A 27,466-nucleotide genomic window follows, 5' to 3' on the forward strand; every position below is an offset into this window, starting at 1 on the left:
CAATTAATACTAAAGGAACCAAATTAATACTAGTGATGATTATAATATATGCTAACCATGACAGCAACAACAATCATTTATTTATTTTTGAATTTGTACCACACAGAGCACTCCAGAGCAGTAATGATAATCATTGCCCAGCGCTGAGCACTTGGTAGCAATTATAATAAATGAATAGTAATATTTTCACATTTACACAGCACCAAGCTCCCACAAGCAACGATGATGATGATAATAATAATAATAATAATAATAATATAATAATAATAATAATATGTTTGCATTTGTACAGCCCTGAGCACTGGGGACTAATAATACTAAGAGCAGCAATATTTGCACTTAAGCAGCAACAATAATATTTGTGCTTTACGAGGTACTTTGAAATAATATAATAATAAAATATAATAATGTAAAATAATAATAATAATTTTTGTCAGCTGTACAGCAGTGAACACTCGGTAGTAATATTAATAATAATATAGCAGTAATAGCATGATCGCGCCTGTACAGCCCCGAGCAGCAGGGAATAATAATGACAATAAATAAGGTTTCTTTGCATTTGCGCAGCCCCGAGCACAGCGAGCAGCGCAAGCGTGTCGGGCTACCTCCGCCCGCGCTCCTCCCCGCGGCGGAGGGCTGCCTGCCTCCTCTTCCCCCCGGGCTGCCCCTGCCCCGGGGCGCCTGCTCCTGGCCGTTGCGCTGGCTGCTGCGACCCTTGCGGTATGTGACTGCTTTTGGCAGCGAGCACATGAAGGATTTCATTGAGTGTGAAGACAGAGAGCAGAGACAGAAAGCAGAAGGAGGCGGCCGCTGCCTTTGTAGTCGGGGAGGAATGCGGAAATGTTGAAGCACTATGTCAAACTTTTTTGAAACGGGGTCAAGTCACATTCAGCCAGCGTGGGAAACGGAGGGGGAAAAAAAGTGGAGGCGAGGTGGGGGGAAACTCTTCTACTCCTGCTGCTGCTGCTACTCCCAGACTGAGCACAGACTGAGCACAGGAGCAGAGAGAGAGAGAGGAGAAGCGGCGGCAGGAACAAGAGTGGCAGAAGGCAGGCAGCGTGGAGAGCTGGTGTAAGAGCCCCGCACTCTCGGGAGACTGATCGCTGCAAGGCTTTGATCAGCCCCAGAATAGTTAGCACAAGCCTCTCTCTCTCTCTCTCCTTCTTCTCCCCCCCCCCCAAGGGAGGGGGGAGGAGGCGAGATCCTCTGTGCATTAAGGTGCAGCCTGCCCTACCGCTTGCAGGAAGATGCGAACTCAGAGCAGAGGCAGAGCCCCAGAGGAGACGCTGCGACTACCTGTGTGGCCCCGCCACGGTGCCTGCTGAGACCTGAGCCTGCAACCTCAGCCACCATCACCATGTGAACGCTTCGAATCCGGTTCGGTGCTGCTCCTTGGACCCATCATTCTTATGAGATGCTGATTATTTAAGGAAAAAAGAGGGGGAGGGAAACCTCTCCCCCATCTTTTCTTGTTTTCTTTTCTTTTTCATTCTTTCACCCCCTCCATTTTTCCTTTTTTTTTTTTTTAAAGCCCAGCTCTCCTGGAGATCACTTTAGGTGGGAGTTTTCCTCTGAAGACCGAGGCAGTTCCAGAGCAATATCAGGTACTTTGGAAAGTGCCCATGTGCTCTCCTGGGTAGACCCTGTAACTTAATGCTCCACTAATTTCCTATTTAGGGGTGGGGGGTGGAGAGAAAAGTGGGTGGGAGCAGGAATCTTTTCCTCCTCCCCCCCCGCCCCAAGATCTCGCTCTACGCCTTTCAGACATTCCTTATTAATTTGCAGATTGTGCCGGATCGAGCCCACCCACCCATCCCGGAGAGGGGGAAAAACTTATTCTGCCTTTCTCCCATTGCGTGCATGCTGTATAAGGGAGCTGCTTTGGGGTGGTCCTCGAGCACGTTTTCTATGAAATGCCACGAAGGGCGGGTGTGTGTGCGCGCATGCATGGATGTGGGTGGGTGAATGAGGACTCATGCGGGCATTATGGAGAGTCTTGATCCTGGTCTGAGTATTTGGGGGGGTGGGGGCTGCCCGCCCGCCTGCCCGGGTAGGCGTTGTTCTTGTGGAAATCGCTTACCACGCATACTCGGCCACCCCCACCCCTCCCGATTCCCCCAGTTAGGGGGGGGCGTTGCAGTGCGAAATGTTTAGGGAAGAGGGGCTCGCCCGCCTTTGCCGTGCAGTTGCAAGGCGGCCGGGCGAGCACGCAGGGCACCAGCCTCGCGCATGCATTCTTCATGTGACTTGGGAGGGGGGCAAGTTGCGATGTTAACCGCGCTCGAAAAGGAGCTCGGAGGGAGGAAAGTAACAACCCGCCCCCCCCCTCGACCCGCACCAGGATGTGCGTTTCTTATAAGAGACCGGTAACTTTCCACTGCCAACCGGCCCGTTTGCAGCCTCCGGTAGCGGCTTCTCGCGAAACCTCCCTTGCAGCGAGTCTTCTCCGGGGCTGCGGGCTCCCTCGCTTCAGGCTGGCAGGCAGGCGCGGCGGTGTAGCCGCAGGCCCCGCCCCCTGGCGACCCCCCACACGCAGCTCCCCCCCCCCGCTCTCCCCGCGCGCCCCGCGTTCCCGACCTCACACAGACACGCAGGCAGAGGCCGCCTGGTCGGTTGGGGGCGACCTCCATCCCAGAGGCACCCAGCGGCCCCGCCCTCCCCCGGGCCGTTCTCTCTTTCTATTGGCTGACGAGGCGCTTCCCTCAGAGGATCCTCTTCTTCGCTCGCTCGGGGGCACGTGGAGCTTTTTTCCTTCCCCTCCCCACCGGCCGCCTCTGCAGTCGCCACTTTTCGCTTTGCTGGGCACGCGGCGCTATTCGTTTTGTCCACCTCAGGTTTTTTTTTTAATTTTTAATTATTATTTTTAAAAATTGGTATATATATATCTATATATGTGTGTGTCTGTGCGTGTCAGAATGCCGGGACCTCAATTTCAAGCCCAGCAGGGCATGGTGTGAAGGTAAACGAGGCAGCAGCCGACCTTGCTTGGAAGCTAAAGCGGTGTCCTCGATAGGAGGCAGCATGGAAAGCTCCGTGGTGGAAGGAAAAGTGGGATATAAATATAAATAAATAATTTGGGAATAACAGAGAGAGAGGGGCGTTTAACATGCACATGGGTACCTGTGCCTCACAATAAAATAGCCACAATACGCCAAAGGTTTATGGGATAGGTTGTCAAAATGTTACTGCTCAACAGACTTTTTTCTTCTTTCTTTGGCCTTCCCATCTGAAAATGGCGCAGGTGGTCATAGCAGTTACTTCCATAAATTGGGGGGGGGGGGAGGTAATGTAAGCAGCCACTGTGATCTGCCTTTGCTAGATGGTACCTTGTTCACATGGCTGGACTTATTTCTCTGGGCAGTTACTAACTGGTTAGCTGGCCTCTACAATGCCTGAACTGGCTCAAGGAAGGCATAATGTGAAGTGTACACCTACCGTTTCAAATTTAAGCTCTGCTGCTGACAGTACTCAGTTATTCGTTGTTTCTGGCATATGCTTTAAAAATAATTTTCATATCTAAGTCTTGAGTTGGGGGTTTTTGTTTTTGTTTCTTGCATGTGTGATGCAGATGTAAAGTGTACTTTGGCAAGAATGTGCATTCAGGTTGAAAAAGGCTTCTGTTTTGCATCCACCTTAGAAACATGGATGCATTTAGACAAATAGCAAAATATAGGCTCAAAGGTGCTTTTACACATGCCACATATGAGATTGCTCTAAGGCTGCCATAGAGCAGTTACTCTAGAATAACTGTTGTCATTGTTACTCAGATGTTTCCGAAGCTTGGGTAATAGAACTTAGCCAGAGGTCGAACATATGCGCGCGCACAGTTACATGGTCTTCGAAAGTCATATAATGCAATATGTTACTAAAAATGAAATTACACGCACATGTGAAATGCAAGAAAACTATTTTCACAGGGGTCCATAGCCCAGTGGTAGTGCACATGCTTTCTATGTGGAAAGTCCCAGAGTCAATCTCTGGCGTCTCAAGTTTTAAAAAGAGGTAGCAGGTGATGGGAAAGACTTCTGCTTGAGACTCTGGAAAGCTGCTGCCTGCCAAAGTAGACAATATTGGGCTAGTTGGACAAGTATTTTGACCTGGCATAAGGCAGCTTTGTATCACCCAAACAGAAGTGATAAAGTAGGGCTAAAATAATATGTCAAAATAAGAACTATATCACACAATTGAAGGTTTTAAAAAATTATGTCAAATAATTGCATATCAGAACAGAAATACAGTGTCTATAGTTACCACAGAAAAAGTCTTAATTTTGTATGGATATGTTCTGGTCACCTGTGAAGACTAAAATTAGCATGCCATCCTCTTTACCACTATTTAAGCATTCCAAAGACCATTTTTCAGAACAATACAGTTTTGTTCCCAACACAATTTAAATCATGCTTGACTTCACTGCCAATATGATGAGGAAGACAATTTATTTAATGTATGAATTGCTTCGCAAAGCAATTTACAACATAATGGAAATATATATGAAACAGATACATATATAAAAAGTTAAAACAATTGCATGTATGAAATCACACGTACATAACATACACATACATTTTAAAACAACAACAGGACATACATAAAATCAATTCAATACAGGTACCAACTTGGATAAAGATCTCAGTTATTTCAATAAATGCATTTATGCTGTGTGCTGGTTCTCATCCATGTGTGAGAATTGGTGAGTAAATGCAAATATGATTTTTCTACATAAATCCAACCTGAATGCGATTGTTTGGATAAAAAAGTTGGTGAAAATGATTAGTAATTTTCTACTAAGTGAGCTTTTGAAATATAGAGTATGCCTTCTTATGCTGTTGCTAACAGGTAAATGACATATAGATGAGGTATTAGCCATGCTCCAGACAGAACTATTACTACTCATCAATATTGTACAGGGAAGAGAGAAGGAAAATGTTGAAGCAAACACCTAAACATGCGGGTATTTTATGGTAATCATCCTGTCTTGCTAAGTGTTTTTGTTCACATTGATCTTTATGTCTAAGAGTAGACAGCAACTGGTAATTGTTACTTATCTCTTGTCTTTCTCGTATGGCATCTTCCTTGCCGCTGAATGGTCACAGCCATTTGGGTATAAGACTTTCAGACATTGACACCACTAACGTTATCACAAACATCCGTAAGCAAAATATTATGAGCACCAGAAAGAAACAATGTGGTTTCTCCAGAGATAATAGTTATCCCTACCACAAACCAGTATGTGAACAAGTCTAAAATGTGGGCACTGATAAGTGGCAACTGCCGTGCTGTTAGTGCAATGGGAGAACTACCCAATAATCTGGTTTATTCAGTTGAGTTCTCTCATGAGCCTATAGGTCCATTCTACAACATGTTAAACCACTGTTACATACATTCTGTGCCTTACTGGAGTTCCATAAGGAGTCCTGAACTGCTGGTTACTTAAGGGCTCTATAACACAGCATGATAAGATATAAATATCCATCTTTATATGTTCTCTACTCATTTCACAATGCGTAGCATCTGCCTAGTTCTTAGAACTGTTTGCATCTTCATCTAGCTTCATATCAGTTAACATTGTTGTAGTTCTAATAGGTGTCAACAGCTACTAGCCATGGTGGCTATGTTCTGCATCCTCTGTCACCCTCTGCCGCGGGGATTCGAACCGCACTGAGCTTTTACCCACAGCGCCACCCGCGTCCCCTGCGGTAGCTAGTCATAATTAAGCATTGATCTTGCATAACAACTCTTAAATTAAGAGATAAGAGACTTGGCCTGCTATTGCCACATCTTTGCTGGATTACTTTGGTCAAGCAAAGTGACCTCTTGGTTTTCATTTTTCCTTCTCAATCTTAATTTGGTTGAGGGACGAGAAAGAACAGAAATCTATCTATCTGTACTACTATCTGGCTTCCATAATTTTACCATATTTTTTCATTTAGAAATGATCCAGTCCTCATCCAAATATGCATTAACAAGTTTTGAAATGTATTTGTATAAAAAATATACCACATAATATATAAAAAAATCTCTGAGTGGTTTACATAAAAACAATTTATTATTTTTTAGATGAATCCAGAGGAGTAAAAAAGTATTACTGAATGTTTATCATAATAGGGCAAGATACAGCATTAAAAGTCTTGCAGGCTGCAGTGGGAATGTTAAACACTCTGCCATGATTAAATTTCTCCCACTTAAAGCAGTAAGATTTAACTGTGCTTAACGTTGCTTGGATTGTGCTCCATTTTTAGCCACAAATGATAAAATATTATATTCAGTTTTCAATCCAATAAATGGAACTACAGCTATTATATATTACCTAATCTGAAAGAGCATAATATTAATGTAAAACTCAGGCTTTACTGGTACAGCCTTTTGTGAGTAGCTCACAAAATGGGATGAGGATTATATCAGCAATGAAAAATCAATTGCGTGGTTCAGAAAATGAAACTTAATATCCGGCTAGTTAATAATGCACATTCAGAATTTAAGTACTCATGGTCATTGTGAGCTATGTGTCCTAAAGATTTTGTCAAGTACTGCCAGCTGTGCAAGCAGTTACTGAATCTGCTTGCTGAATCAGACTAAATCTAAGCCCAGCTCCTTTCTATTTAGTCTGAGTACATGTTGGTGGATCTGGACACTTGTCATGCATGTTATACTGACTTGCTGATTAGATTACATGGGTCTACCTGTGAAGATGTTTCAGAAACTTTAGCTGGCGTGAGGCACTAGGCAGCTACCAATTTGTTTCTTAGCCCAATTTAAGGTGACGGTTTTGCCCTATAAAGCCCTAAAACACAGTATTCTGATTATCCCAGGAAGTGTCTTATTCCATGTGTTGTCCCTTGAGAATTGAAACCTGCAGATGGAGCCATCCAGGTTCTGTCCATTCTGGATGGTAGGTTGTATTTCACAAGAAACAGGTTTGTTTTCTTTTTTCTGTAGTGACCCTGGACCTGAATTCCAAGAGGTCTTTCTCTTTGTTTGTTAAAGGCTAGGTGGACTTTAAAAAAAATTTATTTCATCAAACCTTTGGGGTTTTAAGGGTACAGCTTGTGCTGTTGTTTTTCCTGGTGTATTAAATATATTTTTGTATATTTATTGCTGATTTGTGTTTGTGACTTGGCTTAGATGTAGCAGGAAACCCACATTTTGGTTTCAACTTCCAGGCATATAATAGGCAAACCATGGTTTAGTGGTGCTTGTTTAATTTTCTATCTGGTCAGAACTTGGGAGGTGTCCATTGGGAAAGACAGCAACACAGGTTGGTTGTTGCAGCACCACGGATAGCTCCTAGTGAGCAACTCCTCCATCCAACAAGGGTTGGAAGCAGCAGTACACTCCATCTTAGCTAAGGGCTTATCAACACTTAAAATTTTGCCCCACGCTTTCCAAGCACAGGCCCACGCTTTAAAGCTCTGTGTCTAAGTACTCTTTTTTTCACCCCAGAGCTTTCCTTGAAAAAATCTGTTTGGACACGGAGTGTGTGGATAAAAGGTCATTGTCTTCTTGTGGAAAACAGAGTCTCTTAAAGGGCCAACTCTAGCATGAAGACAGACACTTCTCCTCCTTTCCATGGCCTCCCACTTGGCATGTTTCTTAATATAAGAATGTTTTTGAACCACCAAAAATATATTGCACCATTGGTCTTGTGTGATACTGTGGGGGGCACTTGGTTCCTCAGACCAGATGCTTTGGGGAGCTCTTTCAATGGGCACATGTTTATCAGGTTTAATGATCTGATCACCAACATCTGGCTTAGGAACTTTGTCTGGCTCCTTAGCTGGTAGCACTGTAGCCCCTGACTTGGTGTTTTGGTCATTGCTGGACAGTCCCCCTGAGGCAGAGCAGTGACTCTAACTGTGCTTTGTTGGTTGTCTGTGAATTCAGTTATAACAGCAGACCCCAGTTAGCCTTGAACTTGTAAATCATCGCTCCCCATCTAGATTTACCTGCGTGGAGGAGGTTAGAAACATTTTCTTCCATTTTCAGCTAACCATGGTTTATCTTTATGGAACCAGGAACTACTGCTTATCCAGACAAGCATGTTTAGTTGCCTCCTAGCCATGCAATACTTTCTGTGCCATTCAGCCAACCCACAGGTTTAGGGCAAGGACGGGAATTTCTCCCTAGCATAGCATTGTACAACATGGAAAAACTTTTTAAAAAAACTTATTTGCAAGAGAACAACTTGTTAGCAGGCAGTTGCATCTGCTGAAGCACAGAAATATGTCTAGGATTCTTTATGTCTTCTATTATCAGATGAAGGCCTAATGAGACACACATACCTCCCCAAACCTGCCTAACACTACCAGTTGTTTTAAATAACATGCCAGTTTCTTACTTGAGATCAGACAAGCAGGCACTCCTGACAGGGTGTTTTAATTGGTGCACCAAGACTGTGGAATAAATTCCTATGGAGATCTGTCAGGCTATCTCTCTTTTCACTTTTTTTTGCTATCTATGGAATACTTGTTTGTTTCAATGTGCCTTTGATTTGTGAGTTTTCTGCCATTTTGCTGTGCTTGTTTTTTAATCTGCTGCTGCTTTACCTGCCATGTTTTTAATGATGGTTGTTTATTTCTGGAACCAGACTAAATTATTCTGAATGAACTGCAGAATGCACATTTCTTAATTTTTATAATAAAGTCCAAGTGTAACATTTAACTTAATTCAGTTCACAGGGCACAAATATTCTGTCCCCTTGATCTGCATTCCATTGCCTCTTGTAATTGCACTGTTTAAAGGGCTCATTTCACTTAAATGTGTGCAAGCCAGTTGTATTACATATGCCAACTAAATGTGCAGACAAAGTGTTTAATGGCAATATTCTATTATGGAAGCCGGTGGAGAGATACTCCTAATACTAATTATGTTCTCTTTGGTGGTTGTTTTTTTGTCCCTTAGATCTCATTAGCTTTACAAAGATAATGATTCCAAAGACTACCAGATAATTGCCACTGGCTAAGCAAGAAGGCTCACGTGGGCATTACTACAGTTCTGGAAGGGTGCAAGAACCATCCTGCAGGCTGCTCCATCTGTCAAAATATCTGGACACCCTGTTCCAATAACAACTAAGGACAGATTTGCACATAGGGAACAAGGGCAACAGCCACAGCACCTGAAACACCACAGAAAGAAACTGGGGAAGAAGGAAAGCAGTGTCACCATGGAGAAGGACAGCATGACCCTAGCTGATCAACAATATGAATGTGTAGCTGAGATTGGTGAAGGAGCCTATGGGAAGGTGTTCAAGGCCCGGGACCTGAAGAATGGTGGACGTTTTGTAGCACTGAAGAGGGTGCGGGTGCAGACAAGCGAAGAGGGGATGCCACTTTCCACCATACGTGAAGTGGCTGTATTGAAGCATCTGGAAACCTTTGAGCATCCCAACGTGGTCAGGTGAGGAAGGTGCGGGGGGCGGTGGCAAGGCATATGGCCAACTGTATCCCAGTTACACAGTTTGGGTGTTCTGAGCATCATGTTTGGGGTATGTGGCTCGATTGAGCACTAGAATAGTTGTCTGAAATGAATTTGAAGTTTGCTCAAGTGTATGTTTTGCCAACCTGCCTAACCCACCTTTTCTTGAGCTCTGCCTCCCACGCATTCAAACATCCATCTCCAGAGGCATAGGTGTGTGACTTAAGTATTTGAGTGGATGGGCATGGAGCCACATGGAAGCTGTGGTCTTTTTCAGCACAAAAAAGGAAGAATAGAAAGAGAGAAGCTCTTTTGTCCTGGGTATTAGTTGTGCCTAGTAAAAGCTGGTGCTATTTTAGCGCTACTAAACACTGCCTATGTGGCAATAAGAATCTTTTATACTAGGCAGGACAATTCTGCAGTTTTAGAAAACTCAGAATTTGTTCTTGGTTAAATAGCTTTCTAATGCTTAAAATGTTAAAAGTAATATGTAAAATTCAAAATGAACATGTAAATAAAAATATTAAAGGTTGAAATCTTGCTCAGCTGCAACCTTAACTCAGGCCACCAAAATATCTGCCTGATTTAAAAAAAAACATTTTCAAAAGATGCTCAGACTTGCCCTTCATGTCTCAGTGTGCCTAAGGATCGGTCTAAAGCATACCTTAAAATCATGGTCGGTCATGGGATAGATAGGTGGTGGTCTGGCAAGTATGTTGGACACAAGCCATCTAGTGAAACAGAACCTCAATTGATTGACAGATGGTATAGAACCCAACTGTATGTGGCCTGGAAGTACATTACTTTTTAATTTTAAAAATTAATTTTAAAAAATTCATACTCCTTCCTTCTTCCCAAAGGAGCCATTACTTGTTAGTCCACAGTGGTAGTTCCATTTCTGTCAGCAATTCTTGTCCTTCATCACTCTGAAGTTGGTTGATTGTGGGAGAAGTCAGAAAATAGAACTGACTTATTTTCATTATTGCTGTTCTGATACATGACAACTTTAGTTTAGTTTTGTTCAAAACAGTGCAAGGCTTCCTGTCAGCAACCAGACAGTCTTGTGTGCTCAAATCTACATTATTTTCATTGTGTTCTTGCTGGTAATTGTGATAGCTGGAGAACAGGACTCGTTGACCACTTTCATGGGTGTAGTCTCAGTACTTTTAATCATACATTTCTTCAGATGAGTAACATGTTAGATATGTGATAATGTGAGGTTCAAGTCTGAATGGTGATTAATCATAGAAAATCGTGCCCGTACATACCAAGAATCATGATAGAATTTGGAAAGAATCAGGCTTGGGAGTTTTTGTGACATCTTCTAAGCAATTCTGAAGTATATAATTAATCCATAATAAATCTTCACATTTAGTGTCTTATTTTGGAATCCATTAAGATAAACAGTAACATTTGTGTTTACAAAGTAATTTTATATGTGCAAAGTCAAGTAGGTTTGAAAACCCCTATTTTCTGCCTTTTTTAGATGCAGTGAAAGATCTGTCTTGTCATTAGGAAGACTGGGTAAACTGTAGTTTGTTTAAGATGGTGGATGGGATTATTTTGTGCAAAATATAATTCCATCTCACCCAGTACTGCTGCTGATCAAACTCCATTGATTTCAGTAGAGTACAATCTAGTTAAAACCTGTTAATTATTACTCTCTGAGTGCAGTTTTCAACTAACTGTTCATCTACCTTATACTCATATATATTAAGCTTTTGTAGGAAGTTAAAAGTCTTGCTGAAATTCAAATACGATTAGCATCTTTTTCTACTAAACCACTTCTTTATTTAAATAAAGAAACTGTTTTGGTCTCATATGACTTCCTCCTAACAAACTCTGTTGGTTATTTGTAATACCATTTATTCTTGAACTACCCAGAAACTGTAAAATTGACATATTTAAAGGCCTTGTACAGTGACTGCATACAATTTATTTATAGTAATACCTTTGAATCACCAAAAATATTATGGTGGCATACAAAAAATAATTGAAACGTCTTAAAAAATAAAATCATAAAATACAAAATAAATGACCACCGCTCAATCAAATTAATATTGTAATAGTTTAGAAGGCTGAATGTTTATTTCTTCTAAAACAAAGTTTAGAAGGCCCATCATCTTAAAACTAATTGATTATGAGGCCTATTTGTGAGGAGGTATCTCAGGGTTGTATCATTAATCTTCAATAACAATAAAATAAAGAAGAGAAAACATATTGCAACAACTTGTGTCATTCTCTATTACCCTCTTTCTTCCATATCTTTAGATGAGGGTTTCCCAAACTTGGGTCTCCAGCTGTTATTTTGTACTACAGGTCCCATCATTCCTGGTCACTGGCCCTGCTAGCTAGGCATGATGGGAGTTGTAGTCAAAAAAACTGCTGGAGACCCAATTTTGGGCAACCCTGTTTGGATCATATAGCATAGTATCCAGCTAACTTTTGGGTGTTCTCTTATTTTAGATAACTTTATAATCCTCTTATTTTGTTATATATCTTTTAGATTTTAGCCATTAACTTAAATACCAGATTGCCCTTTCAAATAATCAGATGAGGCCTGAGTCTCCATGTCCTTGCCATAATCCTCAATCTGATGGCCCTGCTGGGGTGAAAGTGCTGCATCCCCAGGTCCCTGTGCACATCATGGAGCTTTGGACTACAGATGTTAACTACATCAACAAGATCACTTCACCAAGATAAAGCACAGAATGAACTCCCTCCCACGTTTTAATTCCTGGAAGAACCTCAGGTAGCAGGACTAATAAAGCTCTCTGCGCAGGATCTTGAAGAAATGCTCTTTCATATAGCTTTCCTAAATGCCAAACACTATCGTCTAGGTACGTGCAGAACATAAGCAGCCTTACGTAATCAATCTGACCCTAGAAACATTCGCAACAGAATCTGCAGTTTAGAGAGCACTATGAGCTCCCTTGGAAAGAATTGTCCGGGTGTAAATGTTCTGTGTTTCACCTTTCCCCTACATAGAAAACCAATCAGTCTTTTGTCTAAATGTCTGTTTGGCATACCATGGACATAAGCACATCTTACTGTGTTTTGTTTTTTAAGAATCTTGACATTTCAAATGTATTTAGTAAGATAAACTTAGTGTATCCAGCCCAGAGTTCAAATGAGAAGATGAAATGCTTAATTAGCCTTTATTGTGCACAGTAGATAAATCTGGCACAAATATGTCCACTAGTTATGTAAGTTACTGCTGCTCTGCTTGCGGAAAACATGAAGTATACGTAGACAAAGGAGAGACTTTGCCAGGAATAAATGACATATTGGATTCAGGAAATTCCTGTGTGTAAAATTAGGAGTATTTCCTGCTGTAATGCATCTGTAAGAATTCTTCTGATTATACTTGTTGCATTCAGCTCCATTAGCTTGCATATACTAGAATCTGCATTTATAGAATATGACTCAGAACTGGGATATTTTAAGCTAAATTGCTACATTTTCAATGGAGAATTTATTTGTTTGGACCATAGGTCATAACAAAAATCGTAATTTGCATTTCAATTAAATGTAGTCACTGAAAGTTTAAAGCGTTCGGTGTCTTCAAGTTCTATAGGCAGATAATACCTATGTTTGTAGTTTCCCCTCCACTTGATTCTTGGAACTTTGTTTTCTCCTAAAAATATCGTGTTAAATGTTTTGAGGAGTTATTCTCTAAGCTTTGGGTACACAAAAAAGCCATACTAGAATGCAGTAATTTGAGCTCTGTGCTTGTTGCTTAGGAAGCAGCCCAAAATGCTGGTATATGTAGCTATTTCTAGTAGAATTAGTTATGTGTGATAGAAGCAGTGATTTCTAAGCTCACAAAAACACTCGGTGCACAATTTCTTTTTTGGAAAAACAACCTATCTTTTTCTTTTCTTTCTTTCTTTTTTTTGTTAACTAACTCCCAAGGCACCAATTTCGGAAAATTAGCTTCAGCTCCAAAATCATGAATCAGACTACATGAGATATTGTATTACTAAAGATGTCTCCTAAAACATGGGAATACAACCTCTAGGGAGGCCAAAAAGTATTGCTCCTATTCTTCGTGCAACTTTCAAAAAAAAAAAAAATGCCACAGGAGCTGAAGAAAATGGTTTTACAGAGGTCTTGCGAACCATATTGTTTCCTGTCAGGTGTGCCAGCAACATGGTTGGATCTCTCCCATCCAATGATGGCCTCTCACTATCATCACCAACCACTTTCCACGTGGTGTGATGACCATACAGAAGCTTTCACAACCTGAAGCTGAAGGGAGTTGCAGTCTAAACCATGTGGAGGGTGCCAGCCTGACAAAGCTGCCTTGCGGTATGGCTTTGTCTGAATGATGACACAACTTCTCTCACTGTTCCTGTCAAGCCACACCAGACTTCTGAAATAGGTGGGCAGGTCTTGGCATACATACTGGTTAAAGTTTTGCTTTGAGGTTGGGTGTTGCTGGTGCCTGACAGGTTAATGTGCCAAACCCCTCAGGACTCAATAGGTACCATTCGTTTCTGTTTTAAATACATGAAATGATAACACACACCAAAAAAGTTACCCAAATAAAGGGACTGTTCAGGAGGTGCACTCAAAATTGATGACCCTTGCGATGTAGATTGGCAGGGATTCTTGAAGACTCTGGTTTGATCCTTAGAGGATGTTCTGTAAAGAATCAGGCGCCAAACAATTAACAGAAAATTACATAAAGCATAATTGGAAGAGCACAGAAGACATGAAGATATGAAGATAAGTGTTTTCTCTGCCTCCCAAATATGTGTGTTTGTGTGTATTATTTATATATTTGTGGAGAGCTAGAGCTCAAAGCAGTTCACATATAATTATCGCAACAACTCTGTATGGTCACCATAATTATTCCCTTACTGTAGACCATCTGAGGCTAAGTCTAAGAGACAGCAGCTGAGCTGATATTTGCACTAGGGACTTCCAAGCTCATCATTTATATTCCTAACCAATATTTGACATCCCTTTTTAGATGGTAGTTAGCACCCTTGCTGTATGGGGAAGAAGCTGACAATATTTCTTCTTTCTGTCTGGAGCCTTGATCAGAATACCTTGAACGCCATATATAGCTGCTGTGGAAGTCTAGTTAGTTGAACAGTGTAAATAAATAAACAGAATAACATTATTGACCTCTTAAAATTTAGCCATGATGGCTCCTTCTGGGATTGCCTTTTGTCTTTTAACATTAGGAGAAAGACATTTCTTGTGAGCATCTTAAGTGGCATGGCTGTTTTTTGTCTGTCCCTTTAATTATCTTCTAACTAATGTCTGCATTTTGTGGTGTTCTCTTTTTTGAAGTTAATTGTTACTGTGGTAGGTTTTCCTACCCCTGCCTGCACAGCTGTTGAACTTTGAATTCCTTATGGTTGCTGTTGTAGCACACGTGGACTGATTTTTATGCCAATGCAGTGTTGTTCATAAGACCCCATAGCAAGGTTTCATTGTCATCTTGGACCCAAAGCAGTTCTTTCATGTGATCTTGTGCCTTTTGAAGATAACTGCTTTCATACAGTCAACATTTCTTCCACATGTTAAATGGACAGCAGTGAGCATGGGCATTTATATTATAATGATAATTCTATTGGGTTGTATCTAATGTAGCAGTAGGTAAAATGTTCCATTAGTGCAAGGATTTATGCTTGCACAAAGAAACTTTCTCCCCTACCTCAAGGATAGTTGTTGTGTCCTGCACACATGCAATAGCAGGTGCATGAATACATAGCTAGTTAACCCTATACTCCCTAAATAAGTTGCAACAAGGCAATGGGCCTCTTGGGCTTGATGTCCCAGCTTCTGCCAACTTAGCAGTTTGAAAGCATGCCAGTGCAAGTAGATAAATAGGTACAGCTGTGGCAGGAAGGGTAAGCGGCATTTCCGTGCTCTCAGGCTTCCGTCACTGTGTCCCATTGGCACCAGAAGCGGTTTAGTCATGCTGGCCACAAGACCCAGAAAGCTGTCTGTGGACAAACACCAGCTCCCTCGGCCCAAAAACGAGATGAGCGCTGTACCCCATAGTTGCTTTTGACTGGACTTAACCACCCAGGGGTCCTTTACCTTTACCTTTTGCCTGTATTACATTCCCATAATATATACAGGCAGTCCAGGACAGTAAATTCCTTGACATAGCCCAAGAAAGAGTAGCAAATCAGAGTCTTTTATCTTTTGGGGTTTAAGGGTATTTAGGATGGTCATTTACAGTAAAATAAATTTGACACTGCTGTGTGCAGGAACATCTGTCTGTATCACTATAGGCCTGTAGTGCCTCCCAAATGGCTAGCAAGCTTTCTTAGAATTAAGAAGGATCATTACTCTTGGTGCATTTTTAGAACTCCGTTTGTCAGCAAAACATATGTGAGCTTTACTTTGTCTTCTCTACGTAAACTCTACACATTCTGATGCAATGATGAACAAGTGGTTTTAAAATATTATACATATGGGCTTAGAAAGGCACAAGAGTCATATGTAATTAATATATAGCGTTTTCCGGAACCGAAAGAAGACATTCCTTTGCCTAGATGAATTATTCAATAAATATGTTCCATATTATAATAGCAATAATGTTGTAATGAAATAAGCATTGGTAACATTTTGAAGTGCTATACATTTGAGCTGAAAAGCACTTGCTATTTATAGGAAAAAATGTTTTGTCAGTTTCCATGGAGAATGGTGTAGTGTGGTTTTAAGTTTTCCTCTGAGAAAAAGGTTTTAAAAGGAAATATTCATATGGCCAAAACTCAAAATGCTTCTCAATTAACTGCCATAGTTCCTGACTTACAATAAAAGTGGTAGACTGATATATTAGCTGCATACAAATAAATATAAATAACTACATTGATATTAAGATAATTTCTGCTATACAGCGTTTACAAGTGAATTGGTGCCAATGTCTTCATTGGTCCAGTTTGCATGTCAGGGTAAACCATAGTTAATTGTTATTTGCTGTTAACACACCTTTCAAGACTGTTTTGTCTCCTCTTTGCTAGTGTGCAGTGGAAACAAAATACAGTCCCTTGCTTAGCATTACAACTGAACCAGAGATTGTGGTTTGTTTTGCTTCAACAAACCATGATTAAGGCAAGAGCAAACCTTGGCTACAGATCCTGATTCTTTGGGAGTAAAAGCAACCAGAAGCCTGGTTCAGACATAATGCTAAGCCAAGGGTCATGGTTTATTTTCTCTGAGCATGAGCATAGTATAATAGAATTGTAGAGTTGGAAGGCATCCAAAGGTCATCTCGTCCAACTCCCCGAAATGCAAGAATTTCAGATAGACCATATATGAAAGATGGCCACCCAGCCTCTGTTTATAAACCTCAAAGCAAAGAGAGTCGTCCACCTCTCATGGGAGTCTGTAGGATGGAAACAAGTGACCAAGAGCTAGGGATTCACAGTAAACTATTAACTACGGTTTACCATTATATGAGAACAAGGCCAGTGAGACTTTTACATATATTAGTGTACTTGGCAACACACACATATTTTCCTGATTTTAGAAGAGATAAATATATATTTCCCAAATTATCATACACCATCTTATGTTGGACTGTCAGATCTGTGCCAAGTAACAGAAGAGCACATTTTTATCATGCCACAGAAAGTATAATTTCTGACAATTTCCAGGGACAGGACTTATCATGAGCCCTCTGCATGATAGTAAATGAACGCGACCAGCTTGGTATGGGCTGGGACTTGGAGTTTCAGGGGTTTCGCCCTAAACCGGAAGGGACCTAATCTCACTGGCAGAGCAGAAGCTTTGCACGCAGAAGTTACCAGGATCAATACCTGGCTTATTCAGATGTAGTAATCAGGTAGCAGGTGATGGGGAAGAGACATCTGAAACCTCTGGGACCCCAAAGGGCTACTCCCGAGTGAACAGTGGATTATTTTTCTTACAGTGAAGTGGTATATACATTTTAATAAATAAATGTTCACTTGTTATGTCATTGTCAGTGAAGTTACCACAGCAGAAGTCATTTCTAATAAAAGTTAAAGGGCACACGTAGACCTTTAATTCTTGTAAACTCTTTTGTTGATCCTGGAGTTTCCACTGAAAAACTATTAAGTTGGGGGTTGACATAGCAGCCGGCACAGCGATTTCTTCAAGTAGCTCTTTATTTTGTAAGCTGGAATAGAACTGACTGCAAACAGCTCAGCCGGCCTGCTTTTATAGGCAGCCGGCTGTCAACATTGTAACAACCACAGCCCAGAGTTCCCGCCTAAAATAACTGCTGCGGACCTGAGTGAAAACTATCTACAGACCTGAGTGAAAACTATATACAGTATCCCCCTGTTGGCCCAGGGTGAAACTACACTACATAACACCCCTCCCCACCGAGATAAGGCGTTAGTTACAATCGTAATGGTTTCCTTATATACAGCACTACGCGTAATGGTTCAATTAGGCACAAAAGCATATCGGTTACATTTACCATACTTAGACCAACAGTGATACATGTCCAACAACATAGTCCTTTAAATAAGTTGGGCGCTTGGAAACTCTGCCAGACCGCCGGGGACTGGTAGCCAAGTCCGGAGGGCCACACAGTTCTCGCTGAGGCTGTGGTGCGACCCTAGGTGGCGTTGGGACCAACTCCCCTGGATCCGCTGCTGTGGGTGGAGCCTCCGCAAGTGGAGTGGTCTGAGTCTGTTCTGAAGCGGCTTGGTTCGGCTCCACGCTGGTAGTTTGCGAGGGAGGTGTAGGTGGGGCCTCGCCATCTGTACGTGTCTCTTCTGGAGCTGCAAGTGCAGTTGGGGGCACCTCGGTAGTGTCCAAGTTCCCAACCCTGCGCCTAAGCTGGTCTATGTGCCGTCGCCACAAGCGTCCATCTTCGAGTGCCACCTGGTACGAGCGAGGTCCAGTGACTCCCACTACTGTGGCTGGCACCCAAGGAATGTCCCCCACATAGTTCCGGGCAAAGACCTGGTTTCCTGGGACAAATGACCGTGGCGCGTTGGCACAGCCTGGGGGTTCAGCCACGGCAAAGTCCGGGTGTAGCCGGTCGAGCGGTGACCTGAGGCGGCGGCCCATAAGCAGTTCAGCAGGACTCCTCCCTGTGGCCGCATGAGGGGTGATGTGTTGCACGAACAAGTATTCGGCGACCCGCTCATGCCAGTCTCCCCGGTCCAGGCGCGCCAGTGCCTCTTTTGCCGAGCGCACCATTCTTTCCGCTTGCCCGTTGCTGGATGGATGAAAGGGTGCCGTTAGGGCATGGCGGATGCCCAGTCCCAAAAGATACCGCTCAAAGGTGCCTGACGTGAACTGCGGTCCGTTGTCAGAGACAAGGACATCAGGACACCCATGCGTTGCAAACAGGCCTCGCAGCACCCGGATGACAGCTTCGGTAGTGGTGGAGGGCATCAGGGCGACCTCCAGCCATTTGGAATAGGCGTCCACCACTACCATAAAGGTCCGGCCGTGAAAGGGGCCAGCCAGATCGATGTGCACCCTCGACCAGGGTGTCTTTGGCATCTCCCAGGTGTGTCCCTTAGCTGCCGGTGGTGCAGGCCTCGACTCTTGGCACGCTTGACAGGCGGACACCCAGGCAGTGATGGCATCGTCCATATTAGGCCACCAGACGTAACACCGAGCCAATGCCTTCATTTTGACAATTCCCGGGTGGCCAACGTGCAGAGCCTCCAGGACGCGCTGACGGAGTCCCTGGGGAATCACGACGCGGTCTCCCCACAGCAGACAGCCGCGATGAGCTGAGAGTTCATGTTGTCTGGTTGCGAAGGGCTGGAACTCCGATGCAAAAGGCCCTTGTGGCCACCCCCTCTACACCCAGTTGAGCACCCGGCTGATGGTGTGATCCTGGGCAGACGCGGAGGCCACAGTGGTAGCTGATACAGGCGCTGCCGGAAGATCCTCAATCAGAAGGAGCGATGAAGCTGGAGCCGGGTCTTCCACAAATGCTGGAAGAGGGCAACGGCTGAGGGCGTCGGCATGGCCCATCGATTTCCCCGGGCGATGGATGAGCCGGTAGTGGTAGGCAGCCAGGAAAACAGTCCATCGCAGCATGCGTGGCGAGAGGACCGGTGGAGTTGGACGATCACCGGCGAGGAGGCCCAGGAGTGGCTTGTGGTCAGTGATGAGGTCAAAAGTCCTGCCATAGAGGTATTCATGGAACCTCTTCACTCCAGCCACAAGTGCCAATGCCTCCTTGTCGAGCTGGCTGTAATTCCGTTCCGTTGGAGATAAGTGTCCTGGAAAAGTAGGCGAGCGGTGCTTCTCTTCCATCTGGAAAACGGTGACTAAGGACAGCACCGATGCCAAAAGGTGAGGCGTCGCAGGCAAGGACCAGCGGCCTGGATTCACTGTACTGTACCAGCACACTGTCTGAAGAAAGGAGAGCCTTGACCGCGTTGAAGGCCGCCGTCTCCCGATGACCCCAGGCCCAAGGCGTCTTAGTGCTAAGGAGTCGGTGAAGAGGCTCAGCCACTGTGGCTTTGTGGGGCAGGAACATGTTATAAAAGTTCAGCAGCCCCAGGAATGCCTGCAACTCCGTTTTGTTCTTTGGGGTGGGGGCCTGCTGGATAGCGCGGATCTTGGATGTGGTTGGGTGAAGGCCGGAGGCATCGATAAGATAGCCCAGGAACTCTACCTGTGGAACGGCGATCTGGCACTTCTCCCTCTTTACCTTGAGCCCGGCCTCTTGGAACCTAGTCAGCACGGCACGGAGGCGCTCGAACAGCTGCTGGTGTGAGTCTGCAGACACCAAGACGTCATCAAAATATGGTACCACGCCCGGAAGCCCTTGCAGGAGACGCTCCATAAGGCTTTGGAAGATTCCAGGAGCCACACTCACCCCAAACTGCAACCGGCGGCAACGGAATGCCCCCCGGTGGGTGACGATCGTCTGGGCTTCAGCAGTGGCATCATCAACTGGCAGTTGTTGATATGCTTGGGCAAGGTCCAGCTTAGCGAAGACCTTACCCTCACCCAGGGAATGCAGCAGGTGTTGGACAACAGGAACCGGATAAGCGTGCTGCTGAAGTGCCTTGTTGATCGTGCACTTGTAGTCGGCGCAGATTCTCACCGACCCATCTGGCTTGACAGGCGTGACGATGGGGGTTTCCCACTTGGCGTGGTCAACCGGCTCCAAAACTCCTTGGGCAATCAGTTTGTCCAGTTGTTCGTCCACCTTAGCCTTGAGAGCAAAGGGAACCCGGCGTGGCTTTAGCTTGATGGGGGCGACTTGTGGATCAAGGCTAAAGGAGATGGGCGTACCTGTATATTGCCCCAAGGTGCCGTCAAAAACCTCGGCAAAGTCTTTGACCAGACCCTCAGTCTCTGCGTTAGAGATGCAGTTGATGCCGGTGACTTCCAGGCCGAGGGCATCAAACCAGTCTAGCCCTAGGAGGCTTGGCCGCTGACCTTCGACCACCACCAATCGGAGCAGGCCCGAAAAATCCTTGAAGGCGATCCGGAACCGGCCAACGCCTACCACGGGAATGTCGTTTCCCTGGTAGTCTCTCAGGTGTACGCGGTGAGAGTTGAGTTGCCTCTTGGACACTCTGGGTACCAGTCTTTTGATGGTGCTCCATGACACGATGGACAGGGCAGACCCGGTGTCGATCTCCATGTCACATGGAGCTCCTTCAATGAGCACCGTGACGTTCAGCTTGCGTCGCGTAGGCGAGTCGGTTTGGCCAATCGTGGTTCCAGACGGGCAGCGGCAGTTGGTGAGAGCGAAACAACTTTCCTTGGCAGACTGGAGTGAAGACTTGGACTTGCGAGTCGATGAAGGGGGGGTGTCAGACGGAGCCGATCGGCAGACCTTAGCGATGTGGCCCCTTCTGGAACACTTCCTACAGATGGCGTCTCTGAATCGACACTTGGCACGGGAATGGTTGCCTCCGCAGCCGGCACATTCCGGTTGGCCCTTGGACTTCTGTTGGAACTTCCTGCGCTCCCGCTTTGTCTGGTGCACGTCATCGTCTTCACTGGAGGATGCCTCATCACTGCTGGCCTCTTCATGATGCACCGGAACTGGCTCCCTAGCAAGACGCGGGCTGCTGGACTTGCGGATCTCCTGGGCGGAGCGTTCAGCAGCTTCTGAGGCCACAGCCTCCTCAATGGCTTTCTGTAGCGTGAGGTCTGGCTTGGCTAGGAGACGCCGTTGCAGATGGATGTCCCGGACCCCGCAGACGATTCGATCCATCAGGGCATCGTCTAAGTCTCGGAACTCACAGTGCATTGCAGCCTGGCGCAGGGCGGTGGTGTAGCTGTTGATTGACTCCCCCTCTGCCTGGTTCCGGTGGTAGAACGCATGGCGGGCAGCAATCTTGGACGGCTTTGGTGCATAGTGGTTGCGGAGCTTCTCTTGGATCGTGTCCCATGGTGTTGCCTGGACTGCTTCAGGCGCAACCAATGCTCGGGCCGTCTCAAACACCTCAGGCCCACAGAGGCTGAGGAATAGGCCCCGCTTCCGATCCTTTGATACTGCTGTCAGCTCGTTGGCTTGGAGGTAGCAGTCGAACCGAGCGAGGTAGGAGTCCCATGATTCAGAGGCTGACACAAACGGCGGTAGAGGCACAAGTGAAGCCATGATTCCGATGCCGGCGTGAAGGGCGATGGATGGAACACAGTGCTCTAGCCAGAACAGTCAGCTCTGAATTGGTTCTGCCCAGTGATTTCGCTCAGTGATTTCGCTCTGTGATTCAGCTCAGTGATTCAGCTCAGTTCAGAGGCTGGCCGCATCTGGCTGTGCTCTGATGTCCATCCATCCCACCTTCGTCGCCAGTATTAAGTTGGGGGTTGACATAGCAGCCGGCACAGCGATTTCTTCAAGTAGCTCTTTATTTTGTAAGCTGGAATAGAACTGACTGCAAACAGCTCAGCCGGCCTGCTTTTATAGGCAGCCGGCTGTCAACATTGTAACAACCACAGCCCAGAGTTCCCGCCTAAAATAACTGCTGCGGACCTGAGTGAAAACTATCTACAGACCTGAGTGAAAACTATATACAGTATCCCCCTGTTGGCCCAGGGTGAAACTACACTACATAACAAAAACTGAGTCAACTAATTTGGGAAGGAACCTGACTAATACAACCAAGTGTGCATGTAGGTTATGATCAGAAAGTCACACAGTTTTAAATAGTCATTTTTAGCTTTATAATACAATTCTATGATTCCTAGAGAAGGTGGGGCTGCTGAAAAGAGAACAATCGGAAAAGAAAACAGATTTTGGTGTGCCCATGTTGTTGTAGGCATTCCCCATGTTTGTTTATGTAAGATATAAAATGAGTCATTATCACTTTATTTGAATCTTGTTAATCTAACCTCAGCAGAATGAAAAGACTTGCTTTAAAATGAGATATATATATATATATTTGCCATGAGGTGTTGGGTAGTTTTAACATATGTAGATGAAACTCTACAGATGAAACTTGGGTAATGACTCAAAGTATCTGTTGCTGTTTAATATTTCTGAGGAATTCCCCTCTCAGAATTATCATGATATATACTGGCTGTGTCAGCTTTAATGTTTCCCAGACTAGCACATTTCTTCTCCAAGTGTTGTGTGAATGCATTTCCCTGTGCATGGGTTTTGTTTCTCTCAATCTTTCAAGCTAGACTTATAGTGTAAATGGGAGTTGTGGAAAGAGGGGGGAGGATTTTGCATCTTTATCCCCCCCCCCATTTGATCTGGTAGTTTGCATACAGCTGCTGAGTAGACAGTTACCTTTGAAAGGAACATTTGGCTGGTTTAATTTGATTAGAGCAAGCCACCTCAATCATTTCTTAACTAATAGTGCTTTCATTTTTGCCTGGCAGTAGGAGTTGGGAAAGTACTTACTGGTAATAAGATATTGGGGGAAATTACAGAAAGTGACACAAATGAACTAAATGATAGAACAGTTTAAGTGGAGTTTTTATTTTATTTTAAGTCTACACTAAACCCTGCTTTTAAAAAAAAACTTTCAAAAAGCAGATTAATTTAACAAATGTACTTTCTCTAGGGCAGGAGGGGAACCCCAGCAAATTAAGATCAGTTTGAAAGTTCCAACAAGAGCAGAGATATTTTGTAATTCTTCACTTCAAAATTTGAAATTAAAAATTGTGGGAAGATACACGCGCGCGCGCGCGCGCACACACACACACACACACACACACAGTGTGTAAATTCACACTCTTTCCTGCCTTTTTGCTGGATAGCCCAGTTGTCAAAGCACTGCATCAGAAATCTCACTTCAAAATTTACTTTTAAAAAGCAAGATTAAAAGGCAGTTTATTTTATTTTATCCCCATACATATGATTAACTATCAGAGTTATCAGAGAGTAGTTACCTGATTTTATTTCCAAATGAAATGAATTTAGTGAACTGGAGGAGGAAGAGTTTGAGATTAAAGAAATAAATTATGGGAAATTAGGAAGCGCTATTTTAAAAAAAAGTCAACAAAAGATGCGGAGGGTGGACATACTGCACATTTGTGATTAAAATGATTTATAATGTAGAAGTGATTTTAATATGTTTCAGAAAATTATCGCAATTGCAAAAAAAGTAATTCTGTATTTGACGGCAAGGTTACAAAGTTGGGAGGGCAGCATTATATCTGCTGTAGCCTTGTTAGAGACTTTGAGTTATTAATTTATTGGATTTTTGGTCCGCCCAGGGCAGTGTAAATATGCAATATTAAAATCAGTTAAAACAATTTACAATTGGGATAACAGGGTGCTTCCTAAAAATCTGCCAAGTGTTAAAGGACAGGGTAAAGAGTTGCTTCTTCAGGATATTCAGAACGACACATTCATCATTGGAAGTTTCCTTATTTGACTCTCTTTTACAAATTAAGTATTATCCTTTCTGTAGTTCAGTGCTTCTATAAGAAAAACAAATTATTTTATCGGTTAACAATGCAAAATAAATTTTATTCTTTTCACATTCTTCTAAGCAATGCTAGTGATTCTGTGCAAAAGTTTTGTTTTGATTACAGTACATAATCAAAAGCTGCCATAGAATTTAATTTTTCTTGTGCATTAATAATGTTTCTGCGACTAGATATTCCCTCATTAGCAACCATAGTTTTGCTCCTACCCTTTGAGACAACATTTCATCACTTCACTAAGCCATGGCTTTTTGAAACAAGCTGCAAATTAAGCTCTCACTTAAGATACAATAAAACTTGCTTGCCACTGTCAATCTTAAATAGGATGTAATGTTTATTGATATCAATTGAAGTGCCTTTCAAGTATGGAGGCTTTGCCTAGCTGCCTTATAGATGGTTGTGCCAGCCATAACTCATCTGGGAATATCAAAAGCCCTTCAGTGCATATCTTGCCCCATTTTCTTCATTCTTCCAACTCTACCCCCTTCAGTTACCTAAAGGTCTGCTGCCTCACAGTTCAGTGAGACATATCTACTCAGAAGTATGTCCCAGTTATTTCATTGGGACTTACTTCCAGTTCTTGGTAAGTATGTATAGGACCGTAGTCTTAAATGACCCCGCCCACTGTTCTTTGCAGGGGCTTATGCCTGGTTCCCAGAATTTCCCTATAGTACCAACACTTTGTCCTCAAAACTCATCTTTCTTAAAGAAGTGATAACTCCAGGGGTGAGGAATCACAGGCCGGGCAGGAAGGCTTCTCATTCTTCCCTTGAGACTCTCCCCAGTGAACTCAGCTGAACTTACTTTTGAGTTGAAAAATACAGAAATGTGCTGTGAATTCATCTTATCCCAAACTCAATATTTAAATATGTATGTACTGTATATTTTCTCTCAAAACGAGTATTTAAATGTGTATTTTTATTAGTTTATAACTGCTGATAACATTTGGAGATGTATGAAATGTTTAGGATAGCTAATTTCTGATCCTTGCATTAACTGGGAAGCGTGGGTTGACTCATTTCATATAAGAATTTGCAAAGAATGAATTCCTCAGACATCCCTCGATTCACAGTTTGTGCCCGGTCAATCAATTGAAGAAGACATCTGAGCAGAAAAGTAGATGCATGCTGTAGTTATTATTGTTCATTGAATAGGTCCAGCTGCCTCCTAGGATAAAGTGTTGGCTATAGTGACATCTCACTAGGCATGATTCTCCTTAAACTATTAAAAAGAAAGAAAGAAATATACCTCCAGACAAAAATGATTAAGAAGGGTTGGCATGTCTGGAAAAGAGTGATGTACTGAAAAAGCAAGAAGGGAGGGATGGAAAGAACACATTATTGGGCGCTGTTTCCTTGATGCCTAACAATGAGACCTTTTACGGGGCTGGTGACATGGTGTGTTAATGAGGCACTGGCCTTTATAACTCTTGGGCACAAGCTGTGGAAGTGAAAATTAGTTTGGTGGTTTCAGCCTAGTCCCTACCAGACATTTGTCTCCATCCCCAAACCACGGTAGAATTTGGCAGTCAGGACAATGACACCTCAAAACAAGTCTAGGGCTAGAGGAATCAGTACTGTGGAGATGCCCAAAGGCAAAAACTGTGTACTGAAAGATTGCCCAGGCTGACCTTACTGGGTTGGCCATGATCCTGAGCTGTTTACTTCATTTTCAAAAGAACTCGCTTGTGTGCACGCTGACATAGGAGTAAAACAAAGAGTATAATCTGTTCAGACCTCATCCTATGAACCCTCTGCTGCCCAATAAGATGCAATATAACAACTTCCTTGCTGGTGCAGTGCCATCACCTGTATATTACCTTGTTCACGCCTCCATGCAGCTGAATGTGTGAACGTGACACCACTGGGATATGTTGACACTAGATGGTCTGAAACTCCTGTGTGGTAAATAGACTATGATGGTTTGTTCATGGGAGCAAGTCATTTCTTGGTTCTGCAGGTAGGGTGATGAACATACATGTGAGAATTGGCTGAGAGCTGTTCTGCACATTACCAAGCTTCTGATACTGTTCTGTGTCAAGTGAGGTGAAAAAAGGTAAAGGGACCTCTGACCATTAGGTCCAGTCGTGGCCGACTCTGGGGTTGCAGCGCTCATCTTGCTTTATTGGCCAAGGGAGCTGGCGAACAGCTTCCAGGTCATGTGACCAGCATGACTAAGCCGCTTCTGGCGAACCAGAGCAGCTCACGGAAACACTGCTTACCTTCCTGCCAGAGCAGTACCTATTTATCTACTTGCACTTTGATGTGCTTTCGAACTGCTAGGTTGGCAGGAGCAGGGACTGAACAACGGGAGTTCACCCCGTCGCGGGGATTCGAACCACCGACCTTCTGATCGGCAAGTCCTAGGCTCTGTGGTTTAACCCACAGTGAGGTATTGCATGTTTAAATGGTCCACTAAATCAACATCTTGCTGGCCATGCAAAAATAGCTCTACCCCATACTTTCTCCTGATTTGCTTATATTCCATATGCAGGAAGATTGGGTGTTTGTTTGTTTGTTTGTTTGTTTGTTTACATAGGGGGTATTCAGACAAGCAGTCCCTCATCTACAGTCTGAAGTAGTGCAGTCTCAAAACCACTGTATGATGTGACTTACCCGGGATGTACAGATCAGTTTCCCCAGAATATTGTTTTAGTTCAGTGGCATGCAAATAGTTTTGTCTCAAAAACAGCCACCAGTACCAAATGAAGTTTAAAAACAAGAGAGAAGAGGCCAGAAGCATCTGATCAGGTGGGATGGAGTTTCCTGACAGGTAGATTGCTACTGCTTAATGGGAGGAAGAGGGGCAAGAAAGGTCAGCCTAGTGCAGACACACTGGCAGGAGTGCAAGACTGACTCCACCAATGCATTTGTACTGCACCAACGGGCCCCCTATCTCTATCCCTCCCCGTAAGCAGCAGCTGCCCACCTGCTAGGAAGTTGCCACAACTCTTCCTTACCTGCCTGATGAATTGTTTCTGGAACAGACTGGGTGTATTTTTTGCACAGAGCCTTTCTTTCCCTCCAGAGATCTTTAGACTCCTAAAAACTTGAGGCCACAGGTGATGCCTTATTGGTAATGCTGATAATTCCTTGCCACTGCCAAGGAAATGGCAAAGGGGCAGGTAGAAAGGGAGAGAGGAAGAGGGACTGCAGCTGGGAACCCAACATTTCTCCTTGATGTTTCTCTTGCCTTTCTTAATTTTAATCGTTGTAAAGAA

At 43.8% G+C, this 27,466-nt stretch overlaps 1 protein-coding gene across 4 annotated transcripts in view; it reads left to right on the forward strand.

The window, feature by feature from the left end:
* The first annotated feature begins 446 nt into the window (after positions 1 to 446).
* CDK6 (cyclin dependent kinase 6) overlaps positions 447 to 27,466 on the forward strand; it is a 114,353-nt gene continuing 87,333 nt past the window's right edge. The window contains exons 1-2 of one of the 4 annotated variants that reach the window (XM_081931266.1): positions 447 to 1,604; positions 8,899 to 9,393. In XM_081931266.1, coding sequence (XP_081787392.1) covers positions 9,161 to 9,393 — 233 coding nt within the window. In that variant the 5' untranslated portion in view covers positions 447 to 1,604; positions 8,899 to 9,160. The other 3 variants (XM_081931268.1, XM_081931267.1, XM_081931269.1) reach the window with 3 other exon arrangements.

Source organism: Podarcis melisellensis (assembly GCF_964234715.1).
Source record: "Podarcis melisellensis genome assembly, chromosome: 12".
Taxonomy (NCBI): domain Eukaryota; kingdom Metazoa; phylum Chordata; class Lepidosauria; order Squamata; family Lacertidae; genus Podarcis; species Podarcis melisellensis.